Source organism: Andrographis paniculata, unplaced genomic scaffold, assembly GCF_009805555.1.
Source record: "Andrographis paniculata isolate CXL003 unplaced genomic scaffold, ASM980555v1 Contig51END, whole genome shotgun sequence".
In the NCBI taxonomy this organism is placed as follows: domain Eukaryota; kingdom Viridiplantae; phylum Streptophyta; class Magnoliopsida; order Lamiales; family Acanthaceae; genus Andrographis; species Andrographis paniculata.
In genome coordinates this window covers 1501631-1515628 of record NW_026137586.1, presented here as the reverse complement: position 1 = coordinate 1515628, position 13998 = coordinate 1501631, and the positions used below count along the sequence as shown (strand labels likewise).

The 13998-nt window shown below is 23.6% G+C and overlaps 2 protein-coding genes across 2 annotated transcripts; both read left to right on the top strand.

Annotated features, from left to right (window-relative positions):
* Positions 1 to 9683: 9683 nt before the first annotated feature.
* LOC127253542 (glutathione transferase GST 23-like) lies at positions 9684 to 11151 on the top strand. The gene is made up of 2 exons (XM_051278184.1): positions 9684 to 10007; positions 10771 to 11151. Exons 1-2 carry the CDS (start codon positions 9684 to 9686, stop codon positions 11149 to 11151), a joined length of 705 nt encoding a protein of 234 aa, XP_051134141.1.
* A 720-nt stretch (positions 11152 to 11871) lies between these two features.
* On the top strand, positions 11872 to 13333 carry LOC127253794 (glutathione transferase GST 23-like). The gene is made up of 2 exons (XM_051278560.1): positions 11872 to 12233; positions 12765 to 13333. The coding sequence occupies exons 1-2, from the start codon at positions 11895 to 11897 to the stop codon at positions 13122 to 13124; spliced, it is 699 nt and encodes a 232-aa protein (XP_051134517.1). The 5' UTR covers positions 11872 to 11894; the 3' UTR covers positions 13125 to 13333.
* Positions 13334 to 13998: the final 665 nt, after the last annotated feature.

Below are 13998 nucleotides of genomic sequence, written 5' to 3'. Positions count from 1 at the left end.
ACCAAAAGAGGGAAAAAAACAAGAATATTTAAAAGAAAACCTCTCTTTGAAATGCAAATGGAAATGAAAATACAAATACAAATGCAAATGCAAATGCAAATATGCTTATTTTATTTTATTTTATCATAAATATTTTTAGAATTTTTAGATATCCTATTTTTTAATGGTATTTTTCATAAAATAGAATAAATTTACAAATATAATGGGTTTGTTTTATTATGATTATGAATATACTCTTTTTCTATTTCATTTTTATAATTTTTTTTTATTATAAATATATTATTTATTTTTATAAAATATCAAATTAAAATACTACTATCTAAATCAAATAAATTTTAATTTTAAATTCAAATTAAATTAAATTAAATATATCTTTTTTTTTATTTATTTTTTGTTTTTTACTTTTCAGGTTTCTTAAAACTACAATTACTTTCATTTAAATATAACTGACGTTAAGAATTTTAAATTTTAAAAAAATAATAAAAATTTAAAGTATTTAATTTGATATTTTATAAATATATTGTAATATAAATATTTTTATTAAAAATAATAATAATATTGAAAAGTAATATAAAAAATTCAAAAAAATATGTACGTAAACAAGTAGTACTGTATTAGGATGTCTTCGTTTGTGTGAATTTAGGTTTGATTTTATTATTTTATTCTTTTTCTTAATAATATCAAATTAAATGTATAATTATTATTTTTATTCTATTATACTCAATTTAATTTTTTTAAAAATAATAATATACGTTTATATTATATTATACTAAAAAAATTAGCTATAAGGTCCTATTTATTTTTTGTGAGTTAATTTTTAATACTCTCTCCATCCCGTAATAAAATATTTATTTTTTCATTTTAGTCCGTTCCATAACAAAGTATTCATTTTTTTTTATAATAACTATACTATATACCCAATATTACAAATACCCTTATAACTTACAATATATTACACAAATATCATTATATCACACGTACTAATAAAATTATTTCAGTCATTTTTACTTTATTCCTATTATATAATAAAACATAATATAAATTAAAAAATAAAAAATTCTAATTCTAATAAGATATTTATAAAAAAATAATATATAAATATTAATATAAATATATTTTTAATATTAAATACTATGATTTTAAAAGCAGATATACGAAGTATTTAAATTCAAAATTTTACTGTTTAAAATATAAATTGTAGCCCTGCCACAAACAAACACAACATTAATATGTTGAACTCATTCCGGATTATACGGCAGCAGCCATACGTTGTGTTGTGAATGGTTCACTTGAGCGGTGCTCATCACCCTTTCTGTTTTATTTATTTATTTATTTTCTGCAAATTTTTATTACACATTCACACCACTTTCTATCTCTCTCTATATCTATCTATCTATCTATCTTTGTGTATGCATAGATGATAATAATAATAATAATAATAATAATAATATAATTAATTAATTGGAAAACAGAAACAGCAGAAGCAGCACACAGATACGTATAAAGATAGATACAGGAATATATATATGTATATATATATAGAGAGAGAGAGGGGATTGATTATATTGGACCGACTGAGAGAGAGAGAGGGAGAGAAGGGGTTTGGGGACTTTGTCGTGATTCGTGGGAGAAACGGCGAGGGGGTGTGTCGTTGCGCTACGTGTCCAATGGCGTCTGACTGCCACTACGACGTCGTTTTAAAAGAAGAAACCCTAATTTAATTTTTAATTCTGCACGATTAGAAATTGTTTTTATTATTAAATTAAATAAAATGGTAATATGTATGGCGGCTTAATTGGGCGAATGGGAAGGGCGTCCCTCTGTGGATTTCATTGCAACCGCCAATCCTGCGCCGCCATGTGGCCTTGCCTTCGACTTGCAGAATTCGCGTGTCTCTGTTTTTACGAATATACTTGGATCCAATTTGCATTTCACTTTTATTTATATTTTATTTCATCTTATCGCATAACTTGTTTCTATTTTTTTCTCACATAATTTATATATATATATATGATTATACATTTTAATTATTTTTAAAATTTTAATTAAATTTTTTATTTATTTTAATTTATAATTATTTTTATTAATATATTTTTTAATTATTTAATAATTTTAATTTTTTTAACGTAATAATTTATATGAAAAATAAGTTTTTTGATCTATAAATAATAAAATAATAAATATGTATAATATACCCCCTCCTTCCCAAATATCATATCCACGGTCCGTCTCACATACCATGTCACTTTTGTTTTTTGGAAAATGATTACACACTTTAATCTCATTTTAGATTTTTAAATTTTTTTTTTTAATTTTAATTAAACTAATTAGTTATCTTAATTTTAATTTATAATTATTTATATTATAGGATAATTATTTTCACTAATATATTCTTAATTATTTACTGATTACACCCCTCTTAAAATACCGTGTCTACAGTGTAGCAAACACGATGTTTGGGACGGAGAGAGTATTAACTTTTTAAAAAAATATATTAGAGAACTTTAGTTAAAAGAACAAAGTCATAATATTTAAATAGAAAGACTAAAACTTAATACTCCCTCCGTCCCGAGATAACACATTTGATTAAGGACATGATATTTTAAATAGTAAATTAGTAAGTTATTAATAATAAATTATGATATTATTTTATTATATTTTATGAAAGTAGTATTGTTAATATTTAAAATATTGTGTCTCAATAAAATATAGTATATAATATGGATATTATTTTGTAAATAATAAAATTTTATATAATACAAATACATAAAAAAAATTGTTTTTTATTTATAATTAAATTAAAACCAATTTTATAAAAAGTGAGGAATTTTAAATATAGATATAATATTTGTTTATCGAGGAAAGATAAAAAAAATAAATAAAAAACTTTGAATGAGTCATACGTATAAAATGTTAAAAATTTAATTAAATTAATTTATATTTATTAAGTACGTTTAAAATGAATAAATTTATAAAAAGTAAATATAGATCATATGTGACGACAAGACGGAGAGTAGTATTTTAATATAAAAATTATATGTAAAAGAAAGTAGATGTTTTATAAAAATTTTATTAAAATACTCCCTCCGTCCCACATACTATATCCACGTTGCCGTTTCTGTCCGTCCCACATACCATGTCATTTTTTCGTTTTTGAAAAATGATTACACACTTTAATCTCATTTTAAACTTTTTAATTTTTTTTAAAAATTTTAATTAAACTAATTAGTTATCTTAATCTTAATTTATAATTATTTATATTATAGGATAATTATTTTCACTAATGCATTCTTAATTATCTACTAATTACATCCTTCCTAAAATGCAGTGTCTACAATGTAGCAGACACAATACGTGAGACAGAGATAGTAATAAGTAATAGGTAAGTAGAAAAAGAATGAAAAATTGGTCATATGGGTAATGTAATTGTCAGCAGATAAAATTGTTTATTGTATATGATTGTACATAATTGTAACCGACAATAAAAAAATGAAATAATTATTTAGGATAAAGACAATGCTCTCCGTCTAAAACAAGATTATCATTTCATAATTTAGTAATGTACTGTCTACCTAATATAATAAATATTCTTTCAACTTACATACAAATGTCATTATTTTTATATTACACAATACTAATATGAGTATTTTTGTTTTTTTTTTTTTACTACAACTCATTATAATATTAATATTAAAAAATATATGTGTAAAAAACAAACGACAATCTTGCACCGGGACGAAGGGAGTATATTATTATTATTATTATTATTATTAAGCTAATTGGTGTTAATAGATCAATACATAGTAAATATAGATACAATATATGCAGTGATCAAACCAAAATGTAATTAAAAATGGTTTAAAATAACACACAAGATATGTTGTGTTTCCAAAATTTTAAAATAACACAATTATTTTAAATATATTTGTAGAATGATACATATTTATTTTTTTACAAATAATTATATTATTCAAGTTTCGATATATTAAAAACCAAATTGATTATAGTATTGATTGAGGCTAATCAATAAAATATTGATTAATTTAATCGTCAAACTAAAATATATATATTTCTATTTTGGAACGTCCAATTACGAAGTAAATATTTAATTAAATACTTTATTTTTACCACAAATATTTTTACTTTATATTACATCGTTACTTTTACATAAAAAAAAACAAGGACAAAAATATCATTACACTACTTTTAACTAACTAGTATAAATAAAATACTATTATTTCTTAAATACCGCGCCAAAAGTAAATGTATATTTTTTATGTGGACGGAAGGAGTATTACTTTCGTCTCATAAGAAGGGTACTATTTGTTTTTTCATTATACTTAACATAAAAAAATAATTTTATATTTATATAGTTTAATTCACACTATATATTAATATAATAATTAATACCCCTTCCGTCAAAGATTAAATTTCTCATTTGACTTTTACACGCGAATTAAAGTAAATTAATATTTTATAAATATATAGTGTAATAAAGTAATGTAATTTTCATTTTACCCTCGACATTAAAGTAAAGCGTAGGGGTATTTTAGGTAAGAGTTAGTTAATCTAAAAAAACAAATAAGAAGTTTTGATTCGGACAACTAAAATGGTAAAATAAGACGTCTAGTTGTGAATTGAGGAAATATTAAAAAATCTACACATAAAAAATCAATGATATTTTTCTTTTGGGGCAAAAAAAATATTTTCCCGTCCCAAAACTATAGTTTGGGTTATGTTTGACACGAAATTTAAGGAATATTGATATTATATTGGTAGTGGGTAAAAAGTATGAGTAAAAGATTTTTTTGCCCTTGTGAGTGTATTAATGTAAAAGTAGTGACAATTGTGTAATAATAATAAAAAAATAAGAGTAGTTTTATGAAACTATTGTTTTAAGAATGACAAAAATGGTAAACAAGACTATTGTATTGGGACGAATGGAGTATTATTTAACACCCTAATACTCGTATTTAAAATAATTGATAAACAACAAAATATAGCCGTAAAAATTCATATTACATATATTTAATTTTGTATTGTTTAAAATCGATAAAAGTATATTTGTTCTTCAAAAGAAAATTTTACTTTTAAAAAATAATTAAGATTGCCTTAGAATCATAACTACGAGTTTGTTTAATGTTAGTTTACTTTGAAATTTTTGTTTAAATAAGAGTATTTTATAATAAAAATAATATATTTTTATTAAAAATTATACAAATCGAATAATAACAATTTTAACTTTAACGTAAAATCAATCAAGCCCTAATTTTTAGTAATTTTTATTTATTTCAATTGTTTTTTTATATTATATATATTATATTCGTCACTTAATAAATTATTTATTTTTTATTTTAATATATAGAATAAAAAAATTTATTTTTTAATAATTCTATTTAATATTAAAAAATATATTTATAATTTATAATATATTACATAAATATTATTATATTTATATTATATTTTACTAACAAGATTATTTTTATTATTTATCTTAATTTGTAATTACATATTAGTATTATACTAATATTTAAAAGTGAAAAAAAAAAAAATAAATCAAATATTGATAATATTAAATTAGGAGTGGGGGAGGGTGGGTGGGGAAAGTGGGGTACAATCTCCTAAAGCAAAGTCGTACGGTCACTATTTGTATTTGTTATTCAAATACTATATACTATTAATATATGTGTAATGAGTTTGTGTATTTTATATTTTTGAATAAATATAATTTTTATGTTAATTATGAAAAATTAAATTGATAATATAAAATTAATATTTTGTATTGAATTATTAAATTTTTTATAAATAAATAAAATAAATATTATATATTGTATTGATATTTATATATTATATTATTTTTAATAATATTTACAAAAAATTGTATCATGTGTTTGGTTCAATTTTTATAAATTTAATTTAATTTCCGACATTTCCATTCGAATCAGATTGATTTTATAATTTTATTTTTTCAAACTGAGCTATCATAGCAGCTGGGCTTCAGCCGGTGGGCCGTTAAAGTTGGATCATATTTTTCAAAATCAAGATTCAATATTTGTATTTGTTTTGGTCCAAAAATTATTGAGATAATTTGTTTGTTTGTTGGTTTTTTTTTTTATTATTTTAAATAAAAAATTCTAGTATTATTTATTCGGCTAAATAGTATAAAATCTATCTGTAATTTCACAAAATTGTGCAAAATTTCTCATAATTTTAAAATTACGTTAAACTTTCTCGTGATTTCATAAATTGTGCGTCTAATCCCTCGGCCATCCTTATTTATTAGTTTTTTACTTACACGCGCTCAAACTGCGAATGAATTTCATAATACTCATTTATGAACTCTTAAAGTTATAAATATATTCATTTATCTTATATTTAGTTTTAAAGAACAGTAAAAAAAATTAAAATCATATAAAAATAAATATTTTTAGTATATTTACTGTTTCTTGAGGTTAAATAATAAGAATGATGACTATATTTGTAATTTTAAGGGTTTAGAAATGAAAATTTTGAAAATTATTCGCACTTTTGCCCGGTGCAGATCAAACAACGTTAAATAAGAAGGGTCGAGGGAGTTAGACGCAAAATTTATGAAACCAAAAGGGAGTTTGACGTAATTTTAAAAATACGGAGAATTTCGTGCAATTTCATGAAATCAAAATTGAATTTTGTACAATTTAGTATTTATTATGCATGATTTTCAATAAAAATATATTATTTTCTATTACAAAATATCGCATCAAAACTACCACCCTAATTTCAAATCAAATCCAAACAAACCCAAGTTTCTAAATGAAAAATACTGTGCAAACTTTTCAAGTTATAGGTTGGTTATAAATAATTTTATTAAAAGAAAAAAAATACTTGATTGAATTATATAATTAATTTTATTTTCTTATAAAAAATTCATATGTAAATATTCAAATTGTGTCTATTTACTTTTATGCAATAATTTTAAATTAAATATTATGTATTTTTGTTGTAAATTCACAGTAATATTTTTATATTCTCTCCATTCGGCTCTAAAGTCTTATTTACTTTTTGTATCATTGTGATTAATATTAAAAATATTTTTATATTTGTATAATTTTCTTTACAAATGTCATTATGATAATATTATAAGACAATAATAAAAGTATTTTTGTCATTTTTCGTTAATTTATACTATATTTTTATATAATGATTAATATTCAAAGATTAATATGCAAAAAGTAATCGAGACCCTTAGAGTCAGACGAAAGTAATATATAAAATTGTGATGATTGTATAATAATAATTAAGAAAAAATACTATAAAGTGAATAATTATTTAACTCAAAATAGATATTGCCATGTTGGTATAGACTTAACAATATTTAATTAAGTACAAAATTATTTCGTCCAAAATTAATTTCTCTGTTTTTTTAATTCTATTTCACTTATAATTTTAAATATTTTTTTATATTTTAAATATTATTACAATAATATCATCAATTTACACGTAAAATATTATTGAAATTTTAGGGATAAAACTATACATTCACTCGTCTCCTGTACTATAAAAAATAAATATATAGACATGATGGGAGTGTTTGAGTAAATTATCAAAAATATTTAATATTTTGTAAATTTTCTTTTCTTTTATACTCAATTTTTCTCTTTAACATTTATAAATATAATTATAAAATTATTTCAAATAAAAATTAAGGACAAACTCATTGAAAATTATCAAAATTATAATACCTAAAAAATCATGTTAAAAATTTAGCAAAAATGATAGAATATAGCTTATAAATCATGCCACCTGCATAAGTCACATTGGAAAAGAACAAAAAAAAAAAAAAAATCACGATGATTTTGTTTTTTATTTTTATTTTTTCACTTAAATTTTAATTTAAATAAAATATTAATGTGATGTTTTAATAGATAAATTTTATATTTTTATTAAAAATCATATTGACTAAATACTAAAAAAATAGTGTGTTTATTTGTAAGGTTTTGACTTTAGTTTTACTATTTTCGTTTCCATCAAAAACATCAATTCATTCAATTAATTTTTATTTATTATATTATACTAAAATTAAAATTTATATATAAAATATGATATCAATATATATATTATATTAAATAATTATTTTAATTCAAAATTTTATTATTTAACACCAAAACTTAAAACTAAAACCTCACAAGTAAACAAACAATTTTCTCGATAGTTGTTCGAAATTCTATATTTAGATATTCATATTCTCTTCGAATTGGTTGCATAAAGTTCATGAACACACCAATAATATATTCTAGGTATACGTCTGGCTTACAACCTGTTATTCTAGATAAATAAATTTAATTCCAAGACTATTTAAAAATACTTAAGAATATCCTTTGAATTTTTCATTGAGATTTTTATTATTTAAAATTTGTATTTTTTTAAAAATAAATATAATTTTATTCTCACAAAATATCATATTTAATATTATTTTAATAAAATATTCGGATTTGTTCGATTTGGTTTGAGTTTTATTATTTTAATGTGAAATTTTGTAAAAAAATATTATATTTTTATTTTAGACTAAATAATAATATAAATTACAAACTAAACACACCTTTAAACTTCCAAACTCAATTCAGATCCAAAAGAAACATGCTCTTATAGTGAGGTCATATTATTATTATTATTAATATTATTATTATTATTACAAATACTTCCAAATTAATATATTTCTTAAGAAGATAGGCAAAAAGATAAAATCTACATTAAATATGTTTAGGCATTCCTAGGGCGGCTCACATATAAATAACATTCAATTATGTATATATATATATATATATAACACGTTGATTACGGTGCTACTTTAGTTAAATCAGCATCATGTTGATTTTGATTAAATTAGCAAAGTAATTTGAAGTAATTTGCAAATCATCATAAAATATATTTCTTCCGTCGGCTTTGAAAGTTTACATTTGTTTTTTACTTGTTGATATTTGAATATTAATTATTATATCAAAACGTAGTATAAATCAGGAAAAAATGGCAAAAAGACTTGTATTAGTGTCTTATAATACTAATAGAAGGACGTTTATACAAAAAAAAAATATATATATATATACAAATATAAGGATATTTTTAATGTTAAATACAATGACGCAAAATGTAAATGTAAACTTATTAAATGGACGGAGGGAATATTATATATTACCAAATTAGCACATTAACTTGAAATAATTAACAAATTATTACAAATAAATTAGCATATATTGTGTTATATAAAAATATGTGTAATGTGGATTATATTTCCTGATAAAATCAACATATATTGTGCTACATGTAATTATATAATGTGTCATGCTATATATTGTATTAATATTTGTTGTGTGAGTTATAATTGTATCGTGTTATATAATTTATTTATTGTACCGTTGAGCTAAAATTAGAATCTACTGTGCTAAAATCTGAAATCAAAATTATATTTTGCTACATTTAATTATATAATTTGCTATTAATTTTTTTTAGAACTATATTTTTCTATATGTAATTATATATTCATTTGGAATGGATCATTTATACCCTATAGAGTAAATGATTTAAAATACTCACCACCCTATGAAATATTTTCACTTTTTTTTTTCCGAACATTTTAAATCTCAAATTTCTGATCAATGTTATGCAACTATATATATGAAAAAGAAAATGTAACGGCAAAGAGAAAAATGGAGGAAGAAAAGAAGAAAAGTGTGAAACTTGTAGGGTATTGGCCGAGCCCTTTTGCTCATAGGGTGAAATGGGCATTGAGGCTCAAAGGTATTCACTATGAATATATAGAAGAAGACATCTTCGACAAAACCCCCCTTCTTGATCACATCAATCCTCTCTACGGAAAAGTGCCCGTTCTTATTCATGGGAACAAACCGTTGCCCGAGTCGACCATCATCATTGAGTACATCGACCACATATGGAGCCATAATCCGCTCTTCCCTAATGATCCCCTTGAGAGAGCTCAACTTCAAGTTTGGGCCAAATTTATCGATCAGAAGGTATTTTTTATGTTTTGAGAGTGTAAATTGCAATCTACTCGGCATAAATTAAATGTTTTGTTTTAATCAATCCCTAAGTTTGATTTTAAAATTTTGAATAATTAAATAATAATAATAACTTAAACCAAAGAAATACATGACATGGATCAACCGCTGATCTGGTGCTAATTTGACCGGATCAACATATGATATAGAGGTGACTATCGTGTATTTACACATATTTCAACATATTTATAATACAATATATATTATATTGTAACTTATTATAACTCAACATATACTATTTTATAACACAATATATATTGCGATATGTATAAAGTCATCCATATAGCATATGCTGACTCGGTCAAATCACCACCATGTTCTGTAGCCGAAATACGATCACATGTTTTAAAAGGCCATTACCATTTTTATATACACTTGTGATTAAATATATAAGGAGTAATTAGTTTTTATAGTTTTAATGTATACGTTCTTTCGTTTTTCTTTTACTTTTTTTTTTTAAAAGGATTTTGTTTATATAATCATTTAAAAAAAAATTTAATACTATTTATCAATCATTTTTTTCTTTAAAAATATATCATATAAAATTCTTGTTTTATTTTATAAAATATTACATTAAATACACGAAATTTAAATTTTTTTCAAAACTTCAAATTCCAAAAACCTTTACCTAAACATATTAGCTTGAAATTACAAATTTAACAACTATACTATCCAATTGTTCTATATACATAGAATTAATACATTGATTTTTCCTAAGATTCTTTGGGCATCTTGGTTGGCATATTGTACCGAAGGCGTGAAGCAAAAAAATATTATAGAAAAGAAAGCAAAAGAGATCATCGTTGCGATGGAAAAACTCGAAAAAAAAATTGAAGGGAAGAGATTCTTTGGAGAAGATACAATTGGATATTTGGATTTAATCGTTGGATTTGTTGCCTACTTATTACCGGTAATTTGGGAGGACCTCGGCTCCACGAAATTAATCTTGGATCCGGTCAAGTTTCCGGCTATATTTGCATGGACAAACAACTTCATGAATCATGAAGTAATTTGCGCTGAGCCTCTTCCATCGAGGGCCGAGATGCTTAACTTAATCCGGCGGCGGCGAGAAAGTTTGCGCGGGATATATACCTTTTAACGTTATATACTGTTGAGGAAGAAGTCGATAGAACAATGGAGTTGGTTTTATATAAGATGTTGTGTCTTGGATTGTACTTCATGCAAGTTTTATTTATTTTGATCTTTTTTTTTTTTAACTATACAATTTTAATTTTTTTTTATAAACAATATATTATTCATCTTATAAAATATTAATTTACATCTAACTATTAATTAAATCAAAACAAAATACAAAACTAAACAAACTCCAACTCTTTTTTAAGAAGAAAATGTCAAAATATCTTTACCAATATTTATTTCAATAGAGAAGAAAATATCTATACCAAAATATCTTTTAGAAAATATCAAAATGTCAAAACCCCACCACCACCATTATTATTATTATTATTATTATTTCTTCTTTACAAATAGTTCAAGATTGCTTGTTTGGTCGAGAATTTGAATTTTGAAAGCAATGTTTGAATGTAAAATTAAATTTTAAAATAGTATAAAAATAAAAAATAAATATTTGATTTAGTATTTTTTTTAAAAAAAAAAAAATTCATAAATAATTAAAGAAAATCCATAAAAAAGGCCCCAAGCAAATTACACATACATATTCTTTTTGAATGGACCATTTCTACCCCACAAAATAAATGAGTAAGACTACTCACCACCCGATGATATATTTCTTCTCCATTTTATATTTTCAAATATTTTAAATTTTGAATTTCCGATCAATATATAACTATATATATATATACTGAGAGAGAAGAAATTTTAATGGCCAAGAAAAAAATGGAAGAAGAAGAGAAGAAAAGTGTGAAACTTGTAGGGTATTGGTTAAGCCCTTTTGTTGATAGGGTGAAATGGGCATTGAGGCTCAAAGGCATTCACTATGAATATATAGAACAAGATATTTTCGACAAAACCCCTTTTCTTGATCACATTAATCCTCTCTACGGCAAAGTGCCCGTTCTTATTCATGGCGACAAACCCTTACCCGAATCATCCATCATCATCGAATACATCGATCAAATTTGGAGCCACGATCCGCTCTTGCCTACTGATCTCGTTGATAGAGCTCAACTTCGAGTTTGGGTCAAATTTATCGACGAGAAGGTATTTTATATATTTTCACTAGTTGATCAGAAATTTTGTATTTGAAAGAATAAATGATTTCATTTATTAAGTGTTTGTTTGGGGATTTTGATTTTGCATTGTAAAAATTTGAATTTGATTAATTATTTGATGTGATATAAACAAAAGTTGACATAATATTTTGAATATAAAATTTATTTATTTTTATTATAACATAAAAAATAAAACTTTTGAGAAAGAAATTTATGGAGAAGAAATTGATTTTTTTTGGAATGAGTAACTAATGAAGAAGAGAGTAAAATGCAAGACACTAATAAATGAAAATTCTGTTTGTATATTTTCTCCTGTATGTTTTCTGTTTTTTTTTTTTTTTAAATAAATTGAAATTAAAAATTTAGGCTCGTTTTTGTGTACAAGTGTTGGAAATTTTGAAGTTTTATAAAATTTTAAAGATAAAAGTATTAAGTATTTGATGTGAGAAAAAATATATTTGATGCGATATTTCTTATATTCATTCAATATACACAAAATTAATACTTCCTACTTTTTTAGATATTTTTTGCATCTTGGGAGGCTTATTGTACCGAAGGTACGAAGCAAGAGAAGAAAGTGAAAGAAATCATTGTAGCGATGAAAAAACTCGAAAAAAAAATTGAAGGGAAGAGATTCTTTGGAGGAGATACAATTGGATATTTGGATTTAGTCCTTGGATTTGTTGCCTACGTATTGCCGGTTTTGGAGGAACTCGGCTCCATGACAATCTTGGATCCAGACAAGTTTCCGGCTATATATGAATGGACAAAAAACTTTATGAATCACGAGGTAATTTGTGCCGAGCCTCTTCCATTGAGGGCCGACTTGGTTGCTTTTCTCCGGTGGCGACGAGAAGATTTTCTTGGGACTTATGGCTAATAATATTGTTGTTGTGGAAAGAAGTCGATGCAGTTATTTTAATTATGATCATGGAGTTGATACAATCGAAGGTTTTTAGACTTGTGTCTTTGAATTGTAACTTTTATGGTTGTTTATCGTTTTAATTTTTTACGATTGAATTGGTATGTATAAGAAAACGGATCCTACTTATACAATTATAATATGGATAAATTGTGAGATGCACAATATTAGAATGGTTTCAAGAATTTGTAATTAACTGGAATGTAGTATTTATTTTTCTATTTAAATTTTATATAATTCAAAAAATATAACTTAGTTATTATTGATTAAAGGTAATCTCAATAAATATTGTGAAAAATACCACGGCGGTTAGGATAACGGTGTTGGTTTGACTAAGTTAGCGTGTTAATCTAAAAAAAAATCACACTCAACTACAGCCTATGGGATCCTCTGTCCAAAAAAAGAAACTATATTTCTCTATCTTTACACACATAATGTATATACATACATACAATGTGTGTGGGGAATAGAGATAATGGATAGGGAATGTTAACGGGACAGACAATCCGATCTGCAACCATAGACATATGTGCTATGCATTTATGTACACCGTACAACACATACTTCTTATAGTACTATGTTGCATGACCCGCAAGTCATACAAAATCGAGCGTTTTGGGATCGTCGACTGACTTTATATGTCAATACGAGTCATTTCACGTGCATCATGGGATGAGGGAATTATTCATTCTCAAAGTTCTCTATAACAAGCATAGAGTCTTTTAATGTTTTCGAGAAAGAATGTGCACATTATTAACTATCGTGAATAGTTTTTTTAATCACTTAATCTTTATTCAATATTGGATGACTCACTTAATCTTATTCAAATTTC

Excerpts from the sequence above, each read along its gene's own strand:
- LOC127253542 (XM_051278184.1), top strand. The coding sequence starts at position 9,684 with ATGGAGGAAGAAAAGAAGAAAAGTGTGAAACTTGTAGGGTATTGGCCG. Across the intron at positions 10,008-10,770 it reads CCAAATTTATCGATCAGAAG|ATTCTTTGGGCATCTTGGTT; the intron begins GTATTTTTTATG and ends ATTTTTCCTAAG.
- LOC127253794 (XM_051278560.1), top strand. The coding sequence starts at position 11,895 with ATGGCCAAGAAAAAAATGGAAGAAGAAGAGAAGAAAAGTGTGAAACTT. Across the intron at positions 12,234-12,764 it reads TCAAATTTATCGACGAGAAG|ATATTTTTTGCATCTTGGGA; the intron begins GTATTTTATATA and ends CTACTTTTTTAG.